General features: G+C 33.6%; 1 protein-coding gene across 2 annotated transcripts in view; it reads right to left on the bottom strand.

The window, feature by feature from the left end:
- The window catches only part of NCAM2 (neural cell adhesion molecule 2), a 514403-nt gene that overhangs the window by 42374 nt on the left and 446106 nt on the right, over positions 1–25923 (bottom strand). For both annotated transcript variants that reach the window (XM_059164507.1, XM_059164509.1), the window contains exons 13-15: positions 23282–23401; positions 19354–19475; positions 5819–5999 (exon numbers count right to left, since the gene is read on the bottom strand). In XM_059164507.1, coding sequence (XP_059020490.1) covers positions 5819–5999; positions 19354–19475; positions 23282–23401 — 423 coding nt within the window. The remainder of the gene's footprint in view (positions 1–5818; positions 6000–19353; positions 19476–23281; positions 23402–25923) is intronic.

Genomic DNA, 25923 nt, shown 5'->3' with positions numbered 1-25923 from the left:
TCCAGATAGTTAAAATAAAGTTCTTTCCAATTAACTAAAACTCAATTTCACCATTGTTTTAGAATTGTTATTCATATTCTGAACAGATAATAAATTTAACTTTAAGAAGGCATTTTAGTATTTGCCATGCACTTGAATATATTGTTTTTTTGTTCATGTTGAGCTATTCAGAACTGTAAGAGTATATTAGTATTGCTTAGAACTAGATGGAGTGTTATCAAAATTATTTCACTCTTCAGCTCATTAGAAGTATAATCAAATGATCATGAAAAGACAAAAGAAAAAAAACCTGAAAAATTTTAACAGCATATTTAGTGGTGGTGATTTGTATAATTCTTTCTTAGCTTCTTAAATTTGAGGAACTCCCATAGATGTATTATTACGTGCTTGAATTCAGATGGTAGAATAGTTTTACCATCAGATCTCAACAATGTATGAATGGAATTCTTTGTCACCAAGTTATATTGATAGTGTTAAAATTAGACGTGTTCAATTCATAGTAACAAAAGGAGAGAAAGGAAGCAATTACTAAAAAATTTGTTATTGTTTTTGCTAAAACAGACCGTTTTCAACCTGTCATAAACCAAAAGAAATGGTGGAATATGTTTTTCAAAATAAATTTATCATCAAGAAATTTTTAAAACATTAGATTATATTCAAACCACCAAACTACTAGTGTTTTTAGCCACAAAGATTACAGAACAAATCCATAAAAGTCATTTTATCAGACTATTATTCCATAGATTTGTAATTATTTTATAAGAATTAATTTGGTGTGATGCACTAAACAATGAATCTTGGAACACTGAAAAAATAAAATAAAGTTTAAAAAAAAGAATTTTAAAATAAAGTTAAAAAATAGAATTTGTTATAACTGTTCAATATTCTCATTGTTTATAAATAAAGTGAGATGGCATTATGCTGTTATGAATATTCCAAAAAAGAACAGGATTGTGATTTTGCACTCCAATTTTATGTAACTCAAGAAACACATCTTTCAAAATAAACACATATTTAATAAAAGAAAATGAGAAAATACTATTCATCATGAAGTACTTTTTAAATTGGAATAATAAACTATGGAGAAGTGTGGTATCCTCTAATACACATACAAAGAAAAGCCAGTATTGTCAATAATATATTGTGTATATGTGTGTGTGCGTGCATGTGTTTGTATATAATGTAATATATATATATGTATGTAATGTAATGTATGAATGTAAGGTGAGCATATTGTTAAAAAAATAGTTCTTCAGTCCAATGATTACATGTATTCCATATTTAGCCTATTGCTTACAAGGGTTAAATATATTAAATGCACATAAGCAATGGCTTTTTCATTTTAAAAGTCCGTAAACTTATTTAGACAGTTTACAAGGCATGCTACCAAAAATGAATTAAAACTAAATTAACTTGTAAAGTTCACATCTTCTAAAATTAGAATAAAAAGACTTAAGACCTGCTAGCTTATTATAGATAACTTATTTCAGATATGAGTGAATTTATAATATTTACTTTAAAATGGAATAAGAAATCATACAAGAGTAGTTTTGATGAAAACATATACAGATTATTTTCCTTATTTTATCAGTATATAATTTTAACTCTGTAGGATATCATGGACATAAAGGCTCCCAAATTCACCATCACCCATCACAGCCCTTAAAACTGCCCCAAGAAACCTCTAGAGCCAAACGGAACAATGCTTAAACTATAAAGGCATATCTTTAATGTGGCTTTCCATGAGGCTTGAGTAGCCAGTGGATTGAGGATTTGAGTCTGTGGCTACAGTTAATTAACATTATTTTGTAACATTTTTATAAATAATCTTTTCTTCTTTCCCCTTGTCTAGGAGGCTGCTATTGCTTTGTATCAGCCACCCAGTTTAGAGAGGAGGAATTTCTTCTCCTACCTTCTCAGATAGCTTTTTCTGACTTCTTGACTGCATGATCAGCTACAAAACACACTCCAGCATTTTTCATCCTAAAAGTCTTTCTAACACTGTTTCTTTTCTTTCTTCTTTTTTTTTTTTTTAACTCTGCTCACCTTCACAGAAAACCTTCTTAAAAGCATTAAATAAACATGGAATCTAAACCTCCTCACCTCACATAAAATCCTCAGCCCACTCCTACCTAATTTCTCTCTCAGCCACTTCAGCAAAGTTGTATGTATGAAGGACACTTCACATCCCTTTCCATTGAGTTCCGCTGACCTCTTCAGCAGCATCTGAAGTGGCATATGTGATTTACAGCTTTTCTTCCTGAAAGATGATTCTTTCTTAACTTCCAAGACACTACTGTCTTCTCTTTTGCCAGGAACTCTACATCTTTGTCTCAGAGGGCGGGGGTAGGGTCTGCTGTGGTTTCCTCTTCCTGTATAATATCTTAGTTCCTTGGGACTCAGTTCTTCATCCTCTACTCAGTTACCCAAGAAGTACTCCTTGAATACCTGTGCTGTGCCAGTCACAATTCTAGGTACCAGGGAGACATCTATGAGTATTTTAGATGTCGACTCCTTTCATAGAGCTTAGGCATTACTCAATGTCTAATTTTATCCTCACCCAGGTTTCAGATACCATTCACCTATGAACCTGTTAACATAATAATATATGTTTCCAATCTATGGCTATCTTCTCATCTTTATACACATACATATAACTACTACTTGACATTTCAAACTTAAAGACCACCAAACCGATCTTGTGTTTGACCCTATTCTCCAAATCCTGCTCCTCAAATTCTTTATCCTGAGAGATGATGCCAACAGTATTCCAACTATCCAAGCAAGAAACTCAAAGTCATCAATATCTACTGAATTCAGTATGTTACACGTGAAAGGTAAACCTACATCTACACTGTGTCCAGAATTTACTCCAGTTCTCTTTTGCTCCTGCTATCACTTTTTTCCAAGTGTTCTATTCACCCACCTCTCCCTTTCACCATCTGAGCTAGATTAATCTGTCTGTAATGTCTATCTACTCATATAATGTCCCTGCTGCAAATGATTTCTTATCACTTCTAAGAACTTTTTTTAAGATTGCTTGTGTCATTTTCAGAAGACCTTGGATTATTTGGGTCGCAGATCCCTCTTCATCCTTATTTTTGTTCACACTTCCAGGTTCTCTTCAACCATGTTGTATCTACTTCCCAGGCAGAGGCTGCTTTTATATAACACTTTCCTTGGAAGACTCATTTCTTGTAAGTTTCTTTTGGAAAGGGACTTTCTGAAGGAACCCTTCCCGAACTCCACCCTCTCACAAGTTAGGTACAAGTGCCAAACCCCTTCATGCAGCACACAGCACAAGCACATCTACTAGTTGCAATTATTTGGTCATTATTCTAACCCTACGCTTTACGCCTACCTTCCCTACTAGATTGTAAAGTCCCTGAGGGCAGAGGCCAGTCTGTATTTTTCACAGGTCATTCCTCTGTACCCATGTCTGTCCTTCTCACAGAGTAAGATCCCAGTAAATATCTGGAACAAACGAATGAATCTTAATATCAAAGGACCAGAAGAAACTACCTTAGAGATAAAGAAATGTGTATCAAGGGAAATTAAGTAACAAGAGCTAAGCTGAAATTATAAATCGTAATTCTTTTCACTTATCTTCTAGGTACTGCCCACAATCTGATTCTGAAACTCAAAGAAAATACATTTTTATAGTAAATGTATCATAGTATATCTTAGGTATTTTTGTGCCTGTATATGTATGTATGTGTCTATATATGTATGTATGTATGTATATACATATATTCTTATTTACCCTTTTGTCCATACTTACTTTTGGTTTTTATTAACAACGATTGTTTTAAAGATTTTATTTATTTATTAGAAAGAGAGAGAGAGCACACACAAGCAGGGGGAGCAGCAGAGGGTGGGGAGAAGCAGACTCCCTGATGAGCTTGGGGCCTGATATGGGGCTCAATCCCAGGACCCCAGAATCATGACCTAAGCCAAAGGCACACTTTCTACTGACCGAGCCACCCAGGCATCCTTCAAAAATGATTTTTTATAAAAAATAACAGGGACTCTGGAAGTAACCTACCTAAAGTCTATTTTTTTCACAATTTATTACCTATAAAATGTTACTAAAATGTTGTCTTCCAACTTCATGCAAGTTTAATTTTATCTTAATAAAAATAATTATTTTTCTCCACACATATGAGCAATAAAAGATTAAAGAAAATGGAGTACACTGCTGCAATCCTCCTTTGAAGATTCTGACTCAGATTTAGAATCATATTTATATCATGTTGCTGATATCTGCGTAGAAGATAGTTACTACAAAAATAAGATGTATTTGTAGAGGTAGTTACTGATGTTTAAAACTCACAGAAGCAATGAACTCAATAGTATATTCAACCATTATTCTTAGGTGTATCATCTTATTAAGGGTATTGGATTTGTCATATGACTAAAGTAGCTCTGACCTTGAAACAGATCCCTTAACCTTCCAAATTTACATCTGTAAAATGAGTATAATTCTTCCTTGTTCAATTCAGATTCAGAGATATATAAATGAGATAATGAGATAACAAATGCACAAGTACTTTGTAAATTTTTAAAAATTCCATTACAACATATCAGTATTAGTCCTAGATGCTCCCAGCTTCCTAATTTCAAATTGTAATTGGAAGCACTTATTAATTAATATGAACAATACAAAGCCAAATATCAATTACTTTTAACCAATAGTAATATACATATAACCAATAGTAATTATTTTTTAACAGAAAGATTAACTGTATAAAGATGCTTTCAATTTGGAAAAAAAAAGATGTACTATGTCACAAACTCGTAATAATGAGATTAATATCAGTTTGAACTCACAAGAGGGCTAAAGAGCATGTCTGAACTAACACACTTTATTTTTTCCCAGTCTCAACAGTGTTATGTAACAATACAGATACTCTAATATAATAGGACTTCAATAAGTCACGCTTATGAATATGCGGCTCTCATCTCTACATATATACATATGAAGAGTATATGTATATTACATATATGCATACATGTATGTATAAAATTCATCAGTAAATGTTACATATTATATTTAAAGGAATGATGGATGTTAAAATATGATCCATGTGACAACTTATAGAGTTAAATATGACAATGAATCTGGACAAATTCTTGCATCTTTACCTCTAGAGCATGTATCTGAAAAAAAAGTTAATATCCTTCCCTTGGACTTTTATAGCATCACTAGCATATAATGATGCAAGCACTGTTACTTAATAAAGATAGAATTCACCAGTGCACTGTGAATACTGATGTCAAGTGTCTTGAAATATTGTGAGCCTCCTTGAAACCCTAGTTATACTTTTTTTCTGGGGTACATCTGTAGTTTTTCTGCCTCACCATGTGATTGAGTCTGTATTTCCAAAATCAACTGGCTTGATCAGTCATGGATGGGCTGATCATTATCTTTGACCACATTTTTCCAAAAGTGAAGGACCAGCTTCCATGTGTTTGGTAGAGACGTCTTCTTTGCAAAAGATTTTCTGGACTTAATAGAAATCTTTCATGTTGGTTTTTGACACTTTATTCTTACCCTCCATCCCCTCTTTCTGTTCTCTTCCCATCCCTTCGACCACCAAAGCTGTCAAAGTGCATTTACCAGCTAACTGGTACCCCATGGCAAGAACAATTTGAGAAATCTGGAGTAAGACATGTCACAATAACCATGATTAGAAGTCAGGATGTACACTTCCTTCTATGAAATTATGTTTTCAGTATTAAGAAAAATTCCAGAGGAGTTTATAAAAAGATGATATCATATTTATAGCCACCTAAGAAAGTACATAGTTTTGCTTACCTTTAATAATGTTTGGCTTTGGTGGCATGCTGAACTCATAGACTGTTGGTTCTGAATATCCCAATCTATTGGCAGCTGTAATTTGAACTTCATACCCCATTGTCCACTGTAGATGCTCCAAAATAATGTGGTCTTTATTTCCCTGCACTTTTTTCTCTAGCCACTGATCTTCTTTATCTTTCTGTAGGGGAAATAAGATATATTTTATAAATACACTGAAGTTATGAATTTTTTAAAATATAATTTATCTTCAGGTAGAAAAAAGTGCTTTTATTAATTTCAAAAAATAATATTTTATCATTTACAGGGATAAAGAAAGTTACTTTATCAATGAAGCAATTTCTAACAATTTTCTATAAAAATTCTGTATTTTTTTAAATTTTAGCCAAAGAATGATTTCATAATTAATCTTTGATAACTCAGTGGTGATAATTCACCTTCATTAGGATTTTATTTTTATTTCACAAGTATCAATTTGCTGTTTGGTCATTTGTAGATTATTAGTAACCAGGTGGACAGAAAAAAATGAAACATAGTTTACAGAAAAAGCTTAGTATATCCGCTAAAATAATTGCCAGACATTCTAACAATGTTTATTCTTCTGATCCATGAGCATGGAATGTTTTTCCATCCTTTTGTGTCTTCTTCAATTTCCTTCATAAGAGTTCTATAGTTTCTAGAGTATAGATCCTTTTTCTCTTTGGTTAGGTTTATTCCAAGGCATCTTAAAGATTTTGGTGTTATCATAATTGAAATCAATTCCCAAATTTCTCTATCTACAGTTACATTGCTAGTGTATAGCAAAGCATCTGATTTCTGTGCATTGATTTTGTATCCTGTCATATTACTGAATTGCTATATGAGTTCTAGTAGTTTGGAGGTAGAGTCTTTTGGGTTCGCCACATAAAGTATCATGTCATCTGGGAAGAGAGTTTGACTTCTTCTTTGCCAATTTGAGTACGTATTCTTTTATTTCTTGTGTTGACTGATTGCTGTTGCTGGGACTTCCAGTACTCTGCTGAACAATAGGGGAAAGAGTAGACATCCTTGTTGTGTTCCTAAGGGAAAGGTTCTCAGCTTTTCCCCATTAAGAATGATATTTGCTGTGGGCTTCTCATAGATGATTTTTATATGGTGCCCAGAGCAATCTATACATTCAATGCCATCCTGACCAAAATACCAATGCCATTTTTCAAAGTGCTGGAAAAAATTATATGGAACCTAAAATTTGTATGCAATCCTAAAATTTGTATGGAACCAAAAAGACCCCGAATCACCAAGGAAATGTTGAAAAAGAAAAACAAAGTTGTGGGCATCATGTTGCCTGATTTCAAGCTACACTACAAAGCTGTGATCACCAAGACAGCATGGTAGTGACACAAAAACAGACACATAGATCAACTGTACAGAATAGAACAGAGTGTTGAGAAATGGACCCTCAAATCTATGGTCAAAGATTAGTTAATCTTTGACAAAGCAGGAAAAAATATCCAAAGGTTAAAGACAATTTCTTTGATAAATGGTGCTGGGAAAATTGGACAGCTATATACAGAAGAATGAAACTCAAAAATTCTTTTACACCCTATACAAAGATAAACTCTAAATGAATGAAAGACCTCAATGTGAAACAGAAATTCATCAAAATCCTAGAGAAGAAAATAGGCAGTAACCTTTTCAACATCAGCCACAGCAACTTCTTTCAAAACATGTCTCCAAAGTCAAGGGAAACAAAAGCAAAAATGAACACTTGGGACCTCATCAAGATAAAAAGCTTCTGTACAGTAAAGGAAACAGTCAACAAAACTAAGAGATAACCCAGGGAATGGGAGAAGATATTTATAAATGACACTACATAGAGAGCTGGTACCCAAGATACATAAAGAACTTCTCAAACTCAACACCCAAAAAACAAATAATCAAGTCAAAAAATAGGAAGAAGTCATGAACAGACACTTCTCCAAAGAAGACATACAAATGTCTGACAGATATGTGAAGAAATGTTCAACATCATAAGCGATCAGGGATATTTAAATCAAAATCACACTGAGATCACTGAGATACAACTTACCTCAGTTAGAATGGCAAAAATTGACAAAACAAGAAACAACAAATGTTGGTGTGGTTGTAGAGAAAGGAAAACTTTTTTTTTCTTTCTTTTTTTTTTGAAAACCCTCTTAATCTGTTGGTGGGAATGCAAGTTGGTACAGCTACTTTGGAAAACAGTGTGGAAGTTCCTCAAAAAGTTAAAAATAGAGCTACCCTATAACCCAGCAATTGTACTACTGGCTATTTATCCCAAAGATACGGATGTAGTGAAAAGGGCCATATGCACTCCAATGTTCATATTGGCAGTGACGACAATAGCCAAAGTGTGGAAGTAGCCAAGATGCCCTTTAGTGGATGAATGGATAAGGAAGATGTGGTCCATGTATACAATGGAATATTGCTCAGCCATCAGGAAGGATGAATACCAAACATTTGAATCAACATAGATGGAACTGAAGGAGATTATGCTAAGTGAAATAAGTCAAACAGAGAAAGACAATTATCATATGACTTCACTCATTTGTGGAACATAATGGTTAGTGTGGAGACATTAGGAGAAGGAAGGGAAAAATGAAGGGGCAGAATAAGAGGGGGAGATAAACCATGAGAAACTATGGACTCCAGGAAACAGACTTAGGGTTTTAGAGGGGAGAGGGTTGGGGGGATGGATTAGCCTGGGGATGGGTATTAAGGAGGGCACATATTGCATGAAACACTGAGTGTTACACACAAACTATGCCTCATGGAACACTACGTCAAAATCTAATGATGTACTGTATGGTGACCTACATAATAAAAAATATTAAGAAAAAGAAAGTTATTATGAAATTATTGCTAATTTTCTTGGGAATAATTATAGTATTATGGTTATGCAGAGAATATTCCTTGAATTCCCAAATATTTGTGTAAGGAGTATTGAAGAATGAAGTTTCATGATGTTCTTATCATATGTTTTAGCAAGAGGATTTATCCATGTGTGGGAATAAATGGAGAAAGGTGTTTGAATGTGGCAATATGTTAACAATTGTGGACTCTTGATGGAGAGTATATGAGTGTTTACTGCAGTTTTCCAAATTCTCTCTATGTTTAAAATGGTAAATAAAAGGTGTCAGAAAATAAAATAAATATATTAGTTATTAATTTATTAAAGATATATACCCTCATAAATTCCCAGATGTCCAGATGAAATCTTTTTTTCCTCTGCACAATCAATCAATCAATCAATCAATAAAAATTAAAAAATTAAAAATAAAATAACTGCCAGAGACTACTGTTTAAGGCTTCAGGTGAGGAAAGGAAGAGAAAACATCTTGCACATAGAGGCTGGATGTTTTTTACAGATTTAAATTACTATGGGTATTTTTATTATTCTGATGTTTTAGACTCATAAAAGTATTACCTGTTAAAAATATTATTAACATCAGAAAATAAAAAGTATCATTCTATCCTTGAAAATCTACACTTAAATCCTGATCCTTTTTCTAAAATAAATGTTTTAGGGCGCCTGAGTGGGCTCAGTGGATTGGGCCTCTGCCTTGGCTCAGCCCATGATCTCAGGGTCCTGGGATGGAGTCCTGCATCGGGTTCCCCCTCTCTCTCTCTGCCTGCTTCTCTGCCTACTTGTGATCTCTATCTGTCAAATAAATAAATAAAATCTTTAAAAAAAACAAAAATAAAATAAATGTTTTATATCCATATTTAAATTACCCTTATCTTAAAAATATACTATGACTACAATTAAAAAAGAAAAATAAAGTTATACAATTTAATGACTTAAACTAACCTAAACAATGTGAACATTTAGCTCTGCCACATTATCCATTTAAACACTGACGCATTCCTTAGTCTCTTTACCTTGTTTCTTTCATCTCTCTTACAGAAATGATAGTAACAGCTGCATCTGTCAGTTTTATGAGGAAGCAGTGAAGAGAATCAAGTACTTTGGGTAGTCCAGGGCCTTAGGAATCATAAGCACTTAGCAAATGACAGCTATTATTAAGGAGAACATATTTCTATAATAACTATATGAAAATAAAATAATAATTTGCTGGAATGATGTGCTTAATAAATTATCACTTACAAATCTCAATTTCCCAGAGATAACACTATAAGTAAATTAGAGCCTGGTGATAGATAGAGAGATAGATAGATAGATAGATGACAGATAGATTAATAGATAGATAGAGGAAAGACAGATCAATCTTTTTAACCTGAGTGCTCAGCCCAGTTGAGCCAATATTGTACAATGTTGCTTTGACTATAAAACATAACAATGTTTTCAGCATTTATGGTGAAAATTGAGGATTTATTCTATGAAATTAAATTGTGGAAGTTAAACGTATGATTGCATTAAATTGATGGTACTACAAACATAAAGTGTCCATTAAAAGGAGACAGGAAGACATTATTATTTTGATACCATATTATTACTCTATTTTCTTACTTAATTATTTTTGGTTACATAGAATTTTTATTACAAAGGCTTCAGTTAGCTTGTTTTGATATTTCATCTAAAACTAAATATATTAGCACCCTTAATGCTATGAAGCCATGGGTTTTGGAAAAGCACTTAAAGTTCCCATATAAACAAAGGCATTTCCTTGATTTTTGATACTTAGAAATGGATTAAGTTTATGAATTGTTGCCCAGTCCTATTTTAAGGTATTATGAAGTATACTGAAGAGGTCATATGACATTTATAACTTGCCTACATCACTAAATGACTAGTAAGTCTAAGAAAGGAAGTGAGGAGTGCTTTTGAATGTTTGGGACTGATGTACCAAACAGCCATGATTTTCCCAACACCTTCCTTCTTCACCAATTCTCCATCAATTATTCATTCCACCTTTACTGGGTAGAGGGGCAGTTCTAGAACTCTGAACACAATAGTGAACAGGACATGTACAATACGCTAATACCCAAGTTCATACCAGCCAGGAGAAAGACATGAGCTTTTTGAAAAACCAAGAATGCTCTGGGGGCATGAACCAGGGAAACTTAATAGAGTCTGGGGCCTCTGGGGAAGTGATGGCACTCATATTGGAGATAAACTCCAGTGTCACTCTTCATTTGTCCTAACAGTTAATGAAAAAGTGTGATTCTTTCCCTGAGGTTTGGATCCAAAAGTAAGCACAATGATTGAAAATCTCAGAAATAAGCAAACACTGGGAGGTAGAAAGATACAAATTATAGGTTTGTTGTTTTCAGTAAATGTAAAAATGTAAAAATGTAAAAAAAAAAAAAAAAAAAAAAAAAACAGGCGCCTGGGTGGCTCAGCGGGTTAAGCCGCTGCCTTCAGCTCGGGTCATGATCTCAGGATCCTGGGATTGAGTCCTGCATCGGGCTCTCTGCTCAGCAGGGAACCTGCTTCCCTATATCTCTCTGACTGCCTCTCCGTCTACTTGTGATCTCTCTCTGTCAAATAAATAAATAAAATCTTTAAAAAAAAAAAAACAAACTATAGGTATTGACCAAAAAAAAAAATAAAGCTTAAAAATATTGATTCAAAAACAATCTTAGATGATATATTTATTACATGTATATGCGTATATATATGTATATACATATTGTGTCTGTAAATGTATGTGTATACATACACATGTACAGGAAGGAGGGGGTGAAAGCAGGAGAAGTGAAAGTTTAGATAAAGACAAAGGGTATATGAAGCAGTAAAGAGTTGCCCCATGGCCTTCCTTTTTTCCCAGTAATTCCATCAGTCTTAAGTAACTATGAAGTGCTTGGTAAGAATGAATATCTTGGTGAAAATCCAGAATTGAGTTTTTGCTCTGGATCTGAGTGGAGATGTGGCTGAAAGAGCCAGAAAATGAGCCAAGAGCTGAGATCTGGATTACCCAAGGATAAAATTTATTCTTCACAGTGATGGGGAGACTTCATGTCCTTCACATAATCCTCCAAAAATACTATGTCTGGGAAATCAGCATTTGAAGTGAAACTTCCAGACAAGCACAAGACATGTAGATAGTCTCTTCCCAATTACCCATCATGTAACTCTTAATTGTTGAAGCTCTTAATGTGATACATTAAAAGCCCCTCCATCATTTTAGATAGTTGGACTGATGGCATAAGGAACCAAAGGGAGTTCTAATATTTCCCCCCCATTTAAGTCAATTTCATTTTCCATTCAACCATTAGACAAGGAGGCTTTTTAATCCCTTAATTGCTTTTCTTAGGGAATAGGGAAAAAAAATTAAAGTGGGTGTTACCAAATACTCCCCTAAGTATCAAAATCTCAATTATGCATCTGTAGAGTGCCTAATTTACAGAATTTAAATGCCTAGGGAACTATTTAAGATAATCTAGTTGCAAAATGTTCCCCTCGGTAACTTAATGAGATGATTTGCTGAATAGGGCTATTATTAATAAGCCAATTAAATGTTGAAGGGCAGCTACTAAAAGAAAAATGGTCATTTTGCTTTGATATAGCTTCTCTTAAGCAATCTTTTTTCTCAGAAAATAGATAGCAGGGCCAAATGACAGTTAAGACCTCTCCTTATCAGTTATTTTAAAATGATAATATCAGCATATCGGGAAATATTTGCTATCATCTGTATAGGGAGGAAAGCTGAGAAGAGATGAAGTAGGTGTTGGTTTTCTTATTTGTAGAGGACTCCCTGTTTTTATTTATAATAAGAATTAATTCAGTAATCCTTCTGGAAGTCTTAGAGAATATGTGGTTAATATCATCTTAAATGAAAATAGAATCAACAGTGGACATTAGAGGAGGTTAGCTTGTACTAACTTGATTTTTAAGGTTTCTGTGACTCTATTATGTTATGCTTTAAGATTTTCTATTTCCACATAAGGCAGTTTCTGGTTCCTGGATTTCCTGGTAGCGTGGTTCAACTCTTCTCTATTTGTATGACCTCACAAAACGCCCCAGAATTCTCTACAGCTCCGTTTATTACTCTGAACATAAGAGAGATGACTCAGCAATCACACACACACACACATACACACACACTCAGTTTTGATTTCAAAAGATGCAAAATATGGAGGATTTCACTGAAGCTTCAAATTCTAATTTCTTTCCCTTTTTTTTTTTTTTTCAGGCACAAAAAAACATTTATTGTGTGATGCCATTTATACAGTTGACTCAAATTCCAATTTTTTTTTCTATTATCATAACTAATTCAAATTGCTTTTGTTCTATATACTGAGGTTTGGTAAAACTTTGTAAAATAGATCCTACTTAATCTATTCCTAGTCTCCATCATCCACATATCTCTTTAGGGACAACTGGAATCTAATTTTTCCTTTCCATCACCTTCTGCGTTCTCTCAACCCATAAAAATTTACTCAGTACAAGTGTTTTTTTTTTTTTTTCTCTTGCATTCATGATTATTTAGATTTATTAAATTAATTATAAAATTATGTGTAATTGCTCAACACAGACTCATTTATTGATTGATTCTTGTATTTATTCATTCAGACAACAAATAGTCTTTTTGAAGATCTCCATACCAGAATGAATAAAACTCATCCTCTTCACTAGGCCAAAGAAAAATTAAGAGAAAGCTTAAAACTCTTTAACATCCATAATTATTATTTGAAAATGCTTCAAAACTTATATTGATGGTTTTAAATAAATTCCAGTGTACCCACCTAAACATAAGTAAATCAGAAAATAAGTTATTATTATTAATAATTAATTAGAAAATTAGCTATCTCAACAAGAAGAACTCAATTTCATGTATGTATTCTTTTAAGACCCTTTAAAAAATTATCTTTTCTCTTCCTGTGGCCATTGAGATACAGCCTTCCAGACTCCCGATAGCTTAAGAAGGTCAATTAAGACTCAGAAATGTATGCTAGAGCACTGTTGCTAGTCCCTAAAGTACTTTCTTCACAATTGATTTTAAGCAACTAATTTTCTTTAGTCCTTCTTAGCTCTGGAGACTTATTTAATGTGCCAACACTAAGTGATAGTTATGATCCCACAGCTATCATCAAATTAGGGAGAAAACAGTGAAAAACTCATGGAAGCATGTAAAAAGCTATTTATTAAATTATATCGAGTTACACTGACTCTACAACACAAAGTAGATGGAAAATATTCTGTACATAAAATAATTTCTTTCATTTTTCCATATATATTATGAAATTAATAAGCTTGTCTTTATTCTCCAAATACATGGTTTAATCCTACTGGTTTATTGATAGAGACATTAATTTTCACAAAGAATCCATAGAGACATCTAATTCTTTCACTACTCTAGCTCTGTTCTTATAAATTCTGTCTTCTTAATGTGTAACTGAACAAAGTCATGTGCCCTACACGTGTTCCTGATCTGTATTACATATTCTCTATATTAGGATATAATTTGTCTTTCCTCATCCTGGTGAAATGCACGTTTAATACTTAGATTCAATGTCTGCTAGCAATCAACACTTTCATAAGGAATATTTTATCTCAATATTGTTATTCCCAGGTTGTAAAACATATAGTCCCACACACCTGGAAAGTTGAAAGCAACGGTCAAAGAAGCAATCAAGTTTATTGATTTTTTTAAAGATTTTATTTACTTGACAGAGAGAGACACAGCGAGAGAAGGAACACTAGCAGTGGGAGAGGGAGAAGCAGGCCTCCCTACAAGCAGGGAACCCAATTCAGGGTTCGATTTCAGGACCCTGGGATCATGACCTGAGCTGAAGACAGACACTTAACTGACTGAGCAGCCACCCAGGTGTCCCAGAAGCAATCAAGTTTAAAATCGTTATGATGTTAGTTACTTTCTGAATTCTCCTATGTCTTTACCATAGAGATTATACAATTAAAAAATGCACTGCATATCTCTAAATAATGCTTTGAGTTACTCAATTGTACTTTACTGTGGAATTCATGCAGTTTGAGGAACCAACAGATGAAATGGCTTGGAATCACACAAAGAGAACAGATGATTAAAAACCTTTTTGAGATAGTTACTATTTCAATACAAGTGCAACCATCAAAGCAAAGACTGCCATAAATATCTAGCCGACAAACCTTAACATGCAAATTTTTAAATGTGAAGGACTAGTCTGTTGAGAAAGATACTGTGGAGAAAATTATTCCTTCCCAAGATCTGCTCTTGTTTCACCACATTCATAGAACTTACATTGAATCATGGAATTTCCTATTAGACCTGTAGAGCATGATGTTTGCAGGATGAAGGGGGCAGAGAAGGAAGGGAAAGAAAAAAGAATAGACATATAGAGATTATTTTAATGTATTGAAGTAGAAGGCATACCATAAATGATATGGCAAAGATAAATTGGATCAGAATGGTTGGCCTTTGGATGCACAGAGCTAGCCAAATGACGTTGAGATGGGAGAGTTGAAGTATCGGTATAATTTCCACAGGGAGATTTCTATTCAACACTTACTGCTGCAAAACTGTTTAGATTTTAAGTCTTATATTCTGATATCTGTTTCCTACGCCCACCACATCACCCACATTCAGTAAGGTTCAGTTTAGCCATTAAAAGGTGTTGAAAAGTATCAATGTATTTTTTTTAGTATAGTTGACATACAATGTTACATTAGCTTCAGGTGTACAACATAGTGATTGGACAAGTTTATGCATCTTGCTTGGCTCACCATGAGTGTAGCATCGTCTGTCCAGATACATCACATCTCTATTACAATATCATTGCCTATATTCTTTATTCTGTGCCTTTTATACCACTGACTTATTCATTCTGTAACTTTGTCTCCAACGCCCCTTTCCTTTATGTTTGATTAATGGTTTATATTTATATTTATATTTATAATGTCCAAGACGGAGAAATGCCTTCCTTGAAATACAAAGGATGGAGAGGAATTGCTTTAATAAATCTTGCCATAGGAGCCTAAAATTCTGCTACTAAAAGAGTGTTCCATGCTAAAATGTTATCAAGTTTGAGAGCAGTAGCACAGTAATTGGCAGTCAATTGTAGCTATGCTTTAATGATCCAACCAATTATTTTCATTGAGATATTTAAAAACAAATCTGCCAGCACCTTTTCAAGTTAGAAAGTTACAGAAGTAAGATGGAATTGAGAAGGGACCAAAACTTTTCTTTTACTGGTAGGGGAAACACAGATGTTGAGTGAATAGACAAAAATAGGGCTCCCCTACTATTGGTTTGACGGGGAAGAGAAGGGAAAAAGAATGCAAGATACAAATTTACTGGAAATAAAAGTTTGTTCAAATTTTAATCTAAGACTAAGCCATATCAACTCTGTCTAAATATTAAACTATTTTCATCATCTTTATGGAAACTTGAATTACTCCAAGTTTTCTAATCTTATTATACTTAACACTATAACTTATTTGTATCTATATATGTTTCACACAAAACTCATAAGAAATCAATTCTAATTCATGTTAAAGAATTTGGTCAGCATTTTAAATGATGGTTTATACTATTAATTAAAATAATAAAAATAGATAACAATAAAATTATAAAATAAATACATTATTATAAAATATATAATTTCCCTTTGAATATCTAAAATGCTATTTGTTTTTTCTTCCCATTTTGTGAATCTAATTGGCTCTGAACAGATGCAGTGCTAATCTAGGGAACATTTTTGGCTTCAGTAATGACTGGGGGTATAACTGGCTGTGTAATGAGTGAGGACAGGGATGTTAAACATTCTGTAATAGAGGGTCGATTTCTGGATGGCTCACTATTATGCTATTCAAAATGCCAACAGTGGGTCCTTTCAGATACACAGGACTCATGTCTGATTGTTATGGACTGAATCATGTTCCCACCCCAAATTCATGTTAAATCCCTAAACTCCAAGGTGATTTTACTTGGAGATACTGTTTTAAGGAGGTCATTTGGGTAGAACTCTAATCTAATAAGATTGATGTTTTTATAAGAAGACAAAGAGAGGTCAGGGATATATGTGTACAGACAATAGGCCATGACTCAATCATAGGCAATAAACTAGAAGTTGCTGGAGGGGGTGGGGAAATGGGGTAACTGGGTGATGGACATTAAGGAGGACATGTTACATAATGAGCACTGGACATTATATAAGACTAAAGAATCACTCACCTCTACCTGTGATGAATCACTGAAGCAATAGTACAGTATATGTTAGTTGAATTAAAAAATTAAATTTATTTTTTAAAAAAAGAAAGAAAGGAAGGAAGAAAGAAAGTCATGACCACAAGAAGGCAGTCATCTGCAAGCCATATAGGGAGGCCACAGAAGAAACCAAACTGGCTGGCACTTTGATCTTGGAATTCCAACCTCCAGACTGTGAGACAACAAGTTTCTGTTGTTTAAGCCAAGAAACTATGGCATTTTATTATGGTAGCCCAAGAGGACTTAGATGGCGGTTTAATAAAAAAGATAATTATTTTAACAATTTGTGACAGAACTCAGACCCTATTGTTAAGTTGACCCAACACCCAACTATAACCACTTTTCATTTAGTTATAGTCTTGAGAAATATTTCTGTCTAATGGGACACAATTTTAATTTTGCTTAGTGGAGTTTTTAGAAAATGTGTACTGTATTGCTGGAAAAGAAAGACAAATTCAGCTTAAACAGCCTATTACCTTTTTGTTTTTTCTGGTTTCTTCACATTCTAAATGTGGATGTGAATCCACCATCTTAAAATTAAAGATAATCTATATGAAGATAAAAGCCAATGTGCTAAGGATGAAAGAACATAAAGAAAAATATTTTGGGTACCTGATTTTATAGCTGAAGGAGTCATAAATTCTTCAAAAATAATGCTGTATTAATAAAAGCCACTAGTATATGAAGAAAAGTCATAATAGGCATAATAAATACTTGCTATCATCACTTGAAATAAATGATTCTGGTTGAACTCAACATAGCACTGGTATTATTTCCAATATCCAACTCTTCAGAAAGGATAAGTCAAACATTGCTTTTAGTTTTAGGTACAAATTATATTAATAGAAAATATATTAGATGTATTTTTATAACTCCTCATTGGATCTCCGTATTCACTATGGGATTTTACTGGAGTTGCTTATAAATTCTTATCATCTACCTGTATTTTGTGCCATAAATTATCTAATTGTAGGCCACAATCTGCAATGAAATCTGTTCTTCCAGTCCAGTTCATGATTCTGTTCAGGCCTGTGAGCTTTAGAGACTCTTTCCTTCCAAAGAGTTTCCAGATGGTCAAACAAGAGCAGTCGTGAAACCTGACTTGAGTAGCATGAAACCATCATGTTCATAGTAGGACTAGTGAGCCATTCAGGGCCACTTTGGGGAACAGGAATGAAACCTTCCTAGACCCCCCCGGCTGCTCACCATTCTCAGAATGAAGCCTGCAACAAAGAGGGTTCCAGGAAAGGGACTATTAATTTTAAATTTAAAGACTGATGTCTAAAATTAATTATTTAAGTATGCTGTTCAAAAATCAAACTCCTAAAAAAAAGGCTCCTCTTGTAACAAAACTTTAAAACTTAGATGTTTAAATTTTAAAAAAATATTATAATTTAGAAAATTATGAAATTGTGGGAAAACAGCTTCATTTATAGACTATTAGGGAACGATTACTTAAAACACTATTTGCTAAAATATAATAAACTTGGGAAGTATTACTAAGTGTCCCATAAACATAAATGTAAAATTGATACTATTATAGGGATAATCATAAATGTTAATAAATAAATTTCACACAGTTTAATTTAGAATTGTGTTTCACTTTTAACATATTCCATAAGAGACACAAATACTCCATAGCCCTTAGGACAATGTTAAGAGAACCCACTTTAAGTGGCATTAGGTATAATTTTCAGCCAAAGGTAAAGTCCACTATGTCACTTTCTTCATCACTCTGCAACCAGAGGATGTCTTTCACCTCTACATCCATAGGTCCCAAGGCAGCTCTTAGCTATCCCAAATCCCATATTAGCTAGTGCTAATTAAACTTGAAAAGAACTAATCCTTCTTCCACAAGTTCAATGTGGCCATTCTTTGTTAAATGTTGTTTGGAGCAATTTGTGTTTTAATCAAGTGACTAAATGTCAATATTAATTCATATAAAAACACTTATTAACTTAAGGCATTAATAATCTAATAATTCACAAGAATAAAAAATGAAATAATTTTGATACCATAATTACTTACAATACAATAACTAAAATTAAGAAGAGGGGCTTAGCTTGAAGTTACTAATATCAAGCAGAATGGAAGGCAAAAACATCCTGTTAAATTTGTGAGAAAAATAAGGAAAATGTTTTCATTTCTGAAATGCTAAGTTTAGAAATCACAAGATGAATACATGGCATTTTTTGATGATCAATGCTTAGATTTTATGCACATACACAAAAGGCAAGTATTTCACAATTTATCATGATGAATTTCAGCAATGGACAATTAGCAATTTAATTTCTATGAGTACTGTTTATCATTGTTAATATACATTCATGCCTAATATGTCTATGGATTCAATGCAAATTTAATACAATCTGAAAAAATTATACAAAATGATAATAAAAAGGTACTTACACTTCTATACTTGACAATGTATTCCAAAATAGGGGCCCCTCCATCATCCTGTTTGGTGATACTTAGTTTAAAGCTCTTTCCACTGCTTGGCTGCCCATGTATGGCTGGAGGACTTGGTTCACCTAAATAAGCAATACAACATTCTTGGTGTTTTTTTTTTTTTTAAAGATTTTTATTTATTCACTTGACAGAGAGAAACCACAAGTAGATGGAGAGGCAGGCAGAGAGAGAGAGAGGGAAGCAGGCTCTCCGCTGAGCAGAGAGCCCGATCCGGGACTCGATCCCAGGACTCCGAGATCATGACCTGAGTCGAAGGCAGCGGCTTAACCCACTGAACATTCTTGGTTTTTATCCACACCTCAGATACCTGGAAAAACTTCATTCTAATAAAGAGAACATTGTCATGTAGTTAAAAAAAAAAAAATGATGTGATCCTGAATTTACCATTTTTCCATCTGCCTTTTGTTGTGATGAAACTGCTGATCCCTTCTCCCCATCTAAGAAACAGCAATATTCATAAATCTACATAAATATTGAAGTGTCATGACAAAATTGTGACACCTGAGAACCAAAATATCATTTATACTGATGTGCAAATGTTCTGAGAATAGCATTGCATTATACAAGTGAAACGTTTATTTCTTGGGTTATTAATAGTGTGCAACCCTGTTTATTCATGTTAATTTCTGTAAACATTTTGTACATATGTTTTAATATAAACATTGTTATCAGACTACGTGGAATATATACTGACCAGGAAAGATAATAAGTTAATGGCTTAGCAATTACCTATCAGCTTTACTGGGTGTTTTTTCAAAAGATTTTTTTATTTGTTTTGAGGAAGGGGGCAGGGCAAGGGAGATGGAAAGACAGAATCTCAGCAGAGTCCATGTGGAGCACAGAGCCTGATGTGGGCGCAATATCAGGACCCTGAGATCATGACCTGAGCCAAAATCAAGAGTTGGACTCTCAACTGACTGAGCCATCCAGGCGCCCCTTAATGAGTATTTTTAAAGTAGATGCAGATTTGAATACAGAAATTTTGTGATATCTAATCAATAGACACGTGCTCCAATATGTAATTTTTTCCTCTAACATCAGGGACATATTTGCCTTTGATGTGATTCATCCCATGGAGGTGGTTTTATAACAAAGATGCTTATATGTTTAATAAGAACAGGGATCTAGTGAAATGTAGTTTTCTACATGAAGGGTGCCATCACTGCTTGACAACATGGAAAGGGAACTTCTTGCTGTGTGTCACTTATGTGATGTTTTTCAGCATGCACTAGCATCCTCTATGCTTTTTTCCTTCAATTCCCTATAGATAGGAATATGGTAATAGTAAGGAATTTTCAGGAGACATGCTTTAGTATGCAAGGTTCCAGAAACTTGTAGTACGTATGGGCCGACTCAGAAGAATGTCAAGACAAACTAAGCAGAATAGAATGAAGAGGATTTTATGACTCCAAACTTGGAGAATCTGAGTTTTTTTTTTTTTTCCTTCAGCAGGCTATCTTTTTTAATATGGTGTTTATAGCCATATGAAATGAGTAGTTTATTTGAAAAAGGCATATAGTTAAAGAAATAGGCCAATGGGCTATGGTGACTGCAAGTATATAATAAAATAGCCTTGTAAATTACAGCCATACAGAAACAAATTAAAATTAAAAATTAATTAAAATTAATTAAATTAGTGTGCAGATATTATGATATGAAATGATCCATATTCAATATAACATATTTTCAATAAATGAATTAAATGTTTATAAAAACCAGCACAATAATTTCTTAAAAAGACTTAAGAGACAGTGGGAAAATCTAAATATTATAAAATGGATCTTATACTCAGGTAATTTAATATCATTTTTAAATTACATTTTAGAATGTCTGTGTTATACAGTATGAATTTATTTAATAATATTATAATCATATTATTTTGATAATAACATTTTGAGATAATAGTTATACAGCAGGAACTGTATTTTCAGTTACAAATGTTTTAACATATAAATTTAAAATGTTTAGGTCTATATTAAACCTTTATGATACACTAAATTTGTGATTCCATTACAATTGCTACTACCTTCGGAAAGAAAGTTCAGAACAAATGTAAATTTCATCAAAAAGGAATTGATTAAAATAATAGTTTCTATTAGTAGTTAAACAATGGAATGTTTATGCCAAAGTAATAATATAAATAATAATCAAGAGAGTAATAATGGGTAGCTATGACAAAGTAAGTACTTTACATATATCATCTATTTTAAACCTCAAAAAAGTCTTGAGAAAGAGCTACAGGGGTGCCTGGGTGGTCCAGTCTATGAAGCGTCTGACTCCTGATTTTGGCTCAGGTCATGATCTCAGGGTCATGGGATTGAGTCCCACATGGGACTCTGTGCTCAGCACAGAGTCTTCTTCCCCTTTCCCTCTCCTTCTGCCCATTCCCCCACTCACACACCATTCTTTCTCTCTCTTTTTCTCTGTCAAATAAATAAAACTATAAATCTTTTTAAAAAAAATATGCTAAAATGCATATTTCTAATGAAAAGTAAAACAAAACAAAACAAAACAAAAACAGAATAAAAAAACTTAGACCTGGCCCTTAAAGTTTCAATGTCTAAGACTGAGGTCTGCAAGTCAATAGCAGTACACTAAGAGATTAGAAGTATTATGAGTTAAAAAGAAAAGATAAAAAAAAGAAAGAGGAAAGAGATGGGTTTTCTGTTTGAAGCACCTAGGATGGTGTTCTACAAACAAATGAAGGGGACAGTGCCTAATTGAAGAGGAGACAAAGTTGGAGAGGTTAGCCAAAGTCTTACTGGTCTTGTCCTCTTTGGGGGCTGATGTGCAGTGACATGGAGAGAGGAACCCAGACAGAAAAGGGAAAGAAAAACAGTCTGACCAAACCTCACTTCCACCTACTGATGCCGAGAGCACCGAAGCCACTGAGGAAGGAGGTATGAGGAGGGCAGGCAGGCAAATGTGTGTGTGGACAAAAGGGGTGTGGACAGAAGGTGAAGGCTGGTGTTGAGGATTAGAAGTAGAGAAGATACAGATCTGCTTAAATTTGTGTAAAGTCGTTCTAGTCTGAAAGTGTAGCTGTGAGTTAATATGAACCAATAGTCGTCCTGGAGAGAAAACAAGGAGGGACTGAAAAAGATAAAAGCATCAGAAATGGAGAAAAGGGGACATCTGACAGATTCTGTGAGAACCGAGAGCAGGTCACAAATTAGGGTAAGGTCATTAATTCTCGCCAATTTGCTGTATTTGGTGTACATATCAAGCACGGTGATGCCCAGATTTTATAATAGCGCTTGTTAGGTCACAGTCAAATTCCTCACATTGTCAAATAATTTATTCAACATAAAGGAAATGGAAGTCTTTTCAAATTTATCTTCACTTTATGTAATTCCACAGCCTTACAATACCCCCAAAGGAGGACAGTAGCAGGGACAAGGCTACAATAGTTAATCTTCTGCATTCACCATGAAAATGGATTAATTCAGTGGTGCCTTTTTCTCACACTTTGGGCCTACAGAATTTATGGGATAAAGGCAATAGTCATGTCTCATCAAAAGAATGAAATATTGGACATGTTACATAGTCACTATTTTTACTTTCTCACAGACTATGGTCTGAGCCCTATAATCCAATTAATCAGACTATTAATAAATAGGACACCTTCCTGATGAGGACAACTTCCTAAGGGCAGTCTTACTGTATTTATTATGTGTGCACTTTTTTTTGCCTCATTCAGAGCAAAGTTATTTTTATAAAACTTAGACGCCACCAATTTCAGAAACCACTTCAACAAAGATGTAATTCACTTCCCCAAAGTGTTGAAACACATCCCTGAATTTTAAGATGTCTTAAGTTTGCAGCGAAGAGAATGGCAACAGAGAGAAAAACAGAGATGATTACTTACGGACTGGTAACGTCTGGAAAATTTCTATTTTGCTGTAGTCTCCTTGCCCTTTTCCATTTACTGCAGCAACCCTGATTTCATAAGTCGTATTTGGTTCCAGGTTGCTCAAAACAACCATTGCTAGAAGATGAAAAAAAGCACATTATATATATCTATGGTTAATATATTTTAATAAGTAAAGAAACCAACCTATTACAAAGTTGAGTGAATAATTTCAATGTAAATCTTTCCAGAAAACACCTGAAAAATAGAAAATACATTTAAGAGGATGATTTGTGAACACTGTTCTTCTTCACCTTGATTTTAGCCTGCAGACTACATGCAGTTATTACCAAAGAAGAAACGTAATAGCTTCTTTCATGATGCATTCACACTATATTCAATAAATAAGAATAATCTGAACAAAATATCTTTATTATATGCATCCCAAATATTTTATCTACTTTAAATCCACTATTTCTATGGAACTTCATGGAGATACGGAATTAAACACACAGAACTCTGGTCTTGGGTATGGGGTCTTCCACTCATGGTAGAAAAGTGTCATAAAGCTGACTCCATAACCAAAATAGATAATTTATGTGATAATCTTAAATCAAATCAAATTATTTTTAATGCTGGTTTGAAGGTTGTCACCTCCTCTATTTTTTCTCTGAATTTCTTTTTAATTCTATACTTCCCATCAGACCTGGATTCAATATGACACTAAGAAGAGGGCATCTGAAAAAGTACAGGGATGTGAAGGTGATTAGAAATATCTCCTAGGTCATGCCAACTTCTTCAATTTACCAAAGAATTTTGGGTGTAATGGTAGCTTTAAAATACCCTATCTTTACAAATTCCTCTGAGGAAGCCAACAAAATTCCATAGATTCCTCCAACCTTACTGCTTTTGCTGAATAGCACACAAATTTACTAGTGGAAGTGGTAAAGCCTTAATAAATAGTCAGAAAGAAATTATGTGTGGCTTATATAATCACTCCAAATAAAATGATCAATTCCTAATACACAATATAATCAGTCATAAAATAAAAGTTTAAATCATAGGTAACCAGATCATATTTGCAGAGACATGGTTTTATATGACCCATGACTGACGATGGTATACATTAATAAAATTATGATTTATTAACATATTTCTGAAAACTAATTGCATTATAATATAGATTCTTTAGATAACATTTTTTCATTCCACATGGTATGAATATACTTAATGAATTTGTTTTGATACTTCCTTTTGTTTCACACTCTCCCTAATATTCATTATTATGACATCTCTTTAGCTTTTTGTTATAATTGCTTAATTTCATTGAGTTAATTACTCCACTACAGAAAAGAAAAAATGAATTAATGGTAAAGATATTTTCTTTGTTTAAAATGCAGAGGTTAAAATACATAAAAATTATATATATATATATTTTACATGTCTCTGATATATTTTGTCATATATATCAGATCATTATTAATGGCAAAAAAGATCCCAGATATCAAACAGACTTTATTTAATACAGTACAGATGTTCTAAAGCCAGCAGAAAGGATATGTTTCCAGTTGGCAAAATTGACATCTGTATTTCTCCGTTTCTCTACCTTGTAAGAAAACTTACCTTGCTTTTGGGAGTGCATTGCTTTGACAAAGCTTCGGATTATAATACCTGATGTCAAAGTTAAGGGAGGCCATGTGGGAAAGTCTGATGAGCAAGGATATCCAACTGATTTGAAATTACTAAAATAACTGGGAATATGAAGGCTTAGTTCAAGTGTTGCTGCCAAGCTAACAACCTGTAAGCTTTTTCAGGAAACCCACATCCAGTTAGTTGTTGACCTGGAATCAATCTATATATGTAATATCAATCCAAGAAAAATAAATAGCTACAATTGAGAGGTTAGTGCATTAGATCATACAGATTAAGGGAAAAGAGGAGGGAATCAAATGAAAACTTCGAAAGCTAAAATGCTGAGAAGTTGAAATCCTACTGTCTTTGAAAGAAAGTTTTTGTTTAAGGTCAGTATAACAAGGAATGCAAAAGTTTCAAAGTCATCCTATCTTATCAATTTTGCCATAAATAAATAAAACAAATTTAAAGCCAATGTGAACTAGGCTTACTGTTCTGTTTAACCCTTTGGACAGTCAATATCGTCACGCACCAGTGAATGTTGAATGTGATGTCATGAAGCAGTCCGTGTTTGTTTGCCCCTGCCTTTACCCTAATGGAGAATGACTTGATATAGCATGGGGACATAGTAGACTCATCCAAGTATTACTCTGACTACAAAAACTTTGCAAGAAGACACTGTTGTGATGCATGCTTTAAAGTCATGAAGGAAGTCATTTGGTTCTGAGACTAATTCTACCACTGACTGAGATCCTACTGTCTCAGGACTGAGTGAGTCTCCCAGCTCATCAACGAAGAGACTTTTATTAAGTGTCACAGAAACACAAGTAGAAAAACAAATTGAAAGTAGGTATAGATAAAATAATTTGTGCTCCGTAAAATAATCATCACCACACATCAATGATCTATGCAAATGAGGATATTATATGGAGACTGAAGTAATGCAAAATAACAGCCCAAAAGTTGTTCATCTTTGACTCTTTTTAACGGCAAAATACTCTGTATTTGGATACTTACTTATAAATATC

This window comes from Mustela lutreola, chromosome 2, assembly GCF_030435805.1.
Source record: "Mustela lutreola isolate mMusLut2 chromosome 2, mMusLut2.pri, whole genome shotgun sequence".
NCBI lineage: Eukaryota > Metazoa > Chordata > Mammalia > Carnivora > Mustelidae > Mustela > Mustela lutreola.
This window is presented reverse-complemented; position numbering and strand designations above follow the sequence as displayed.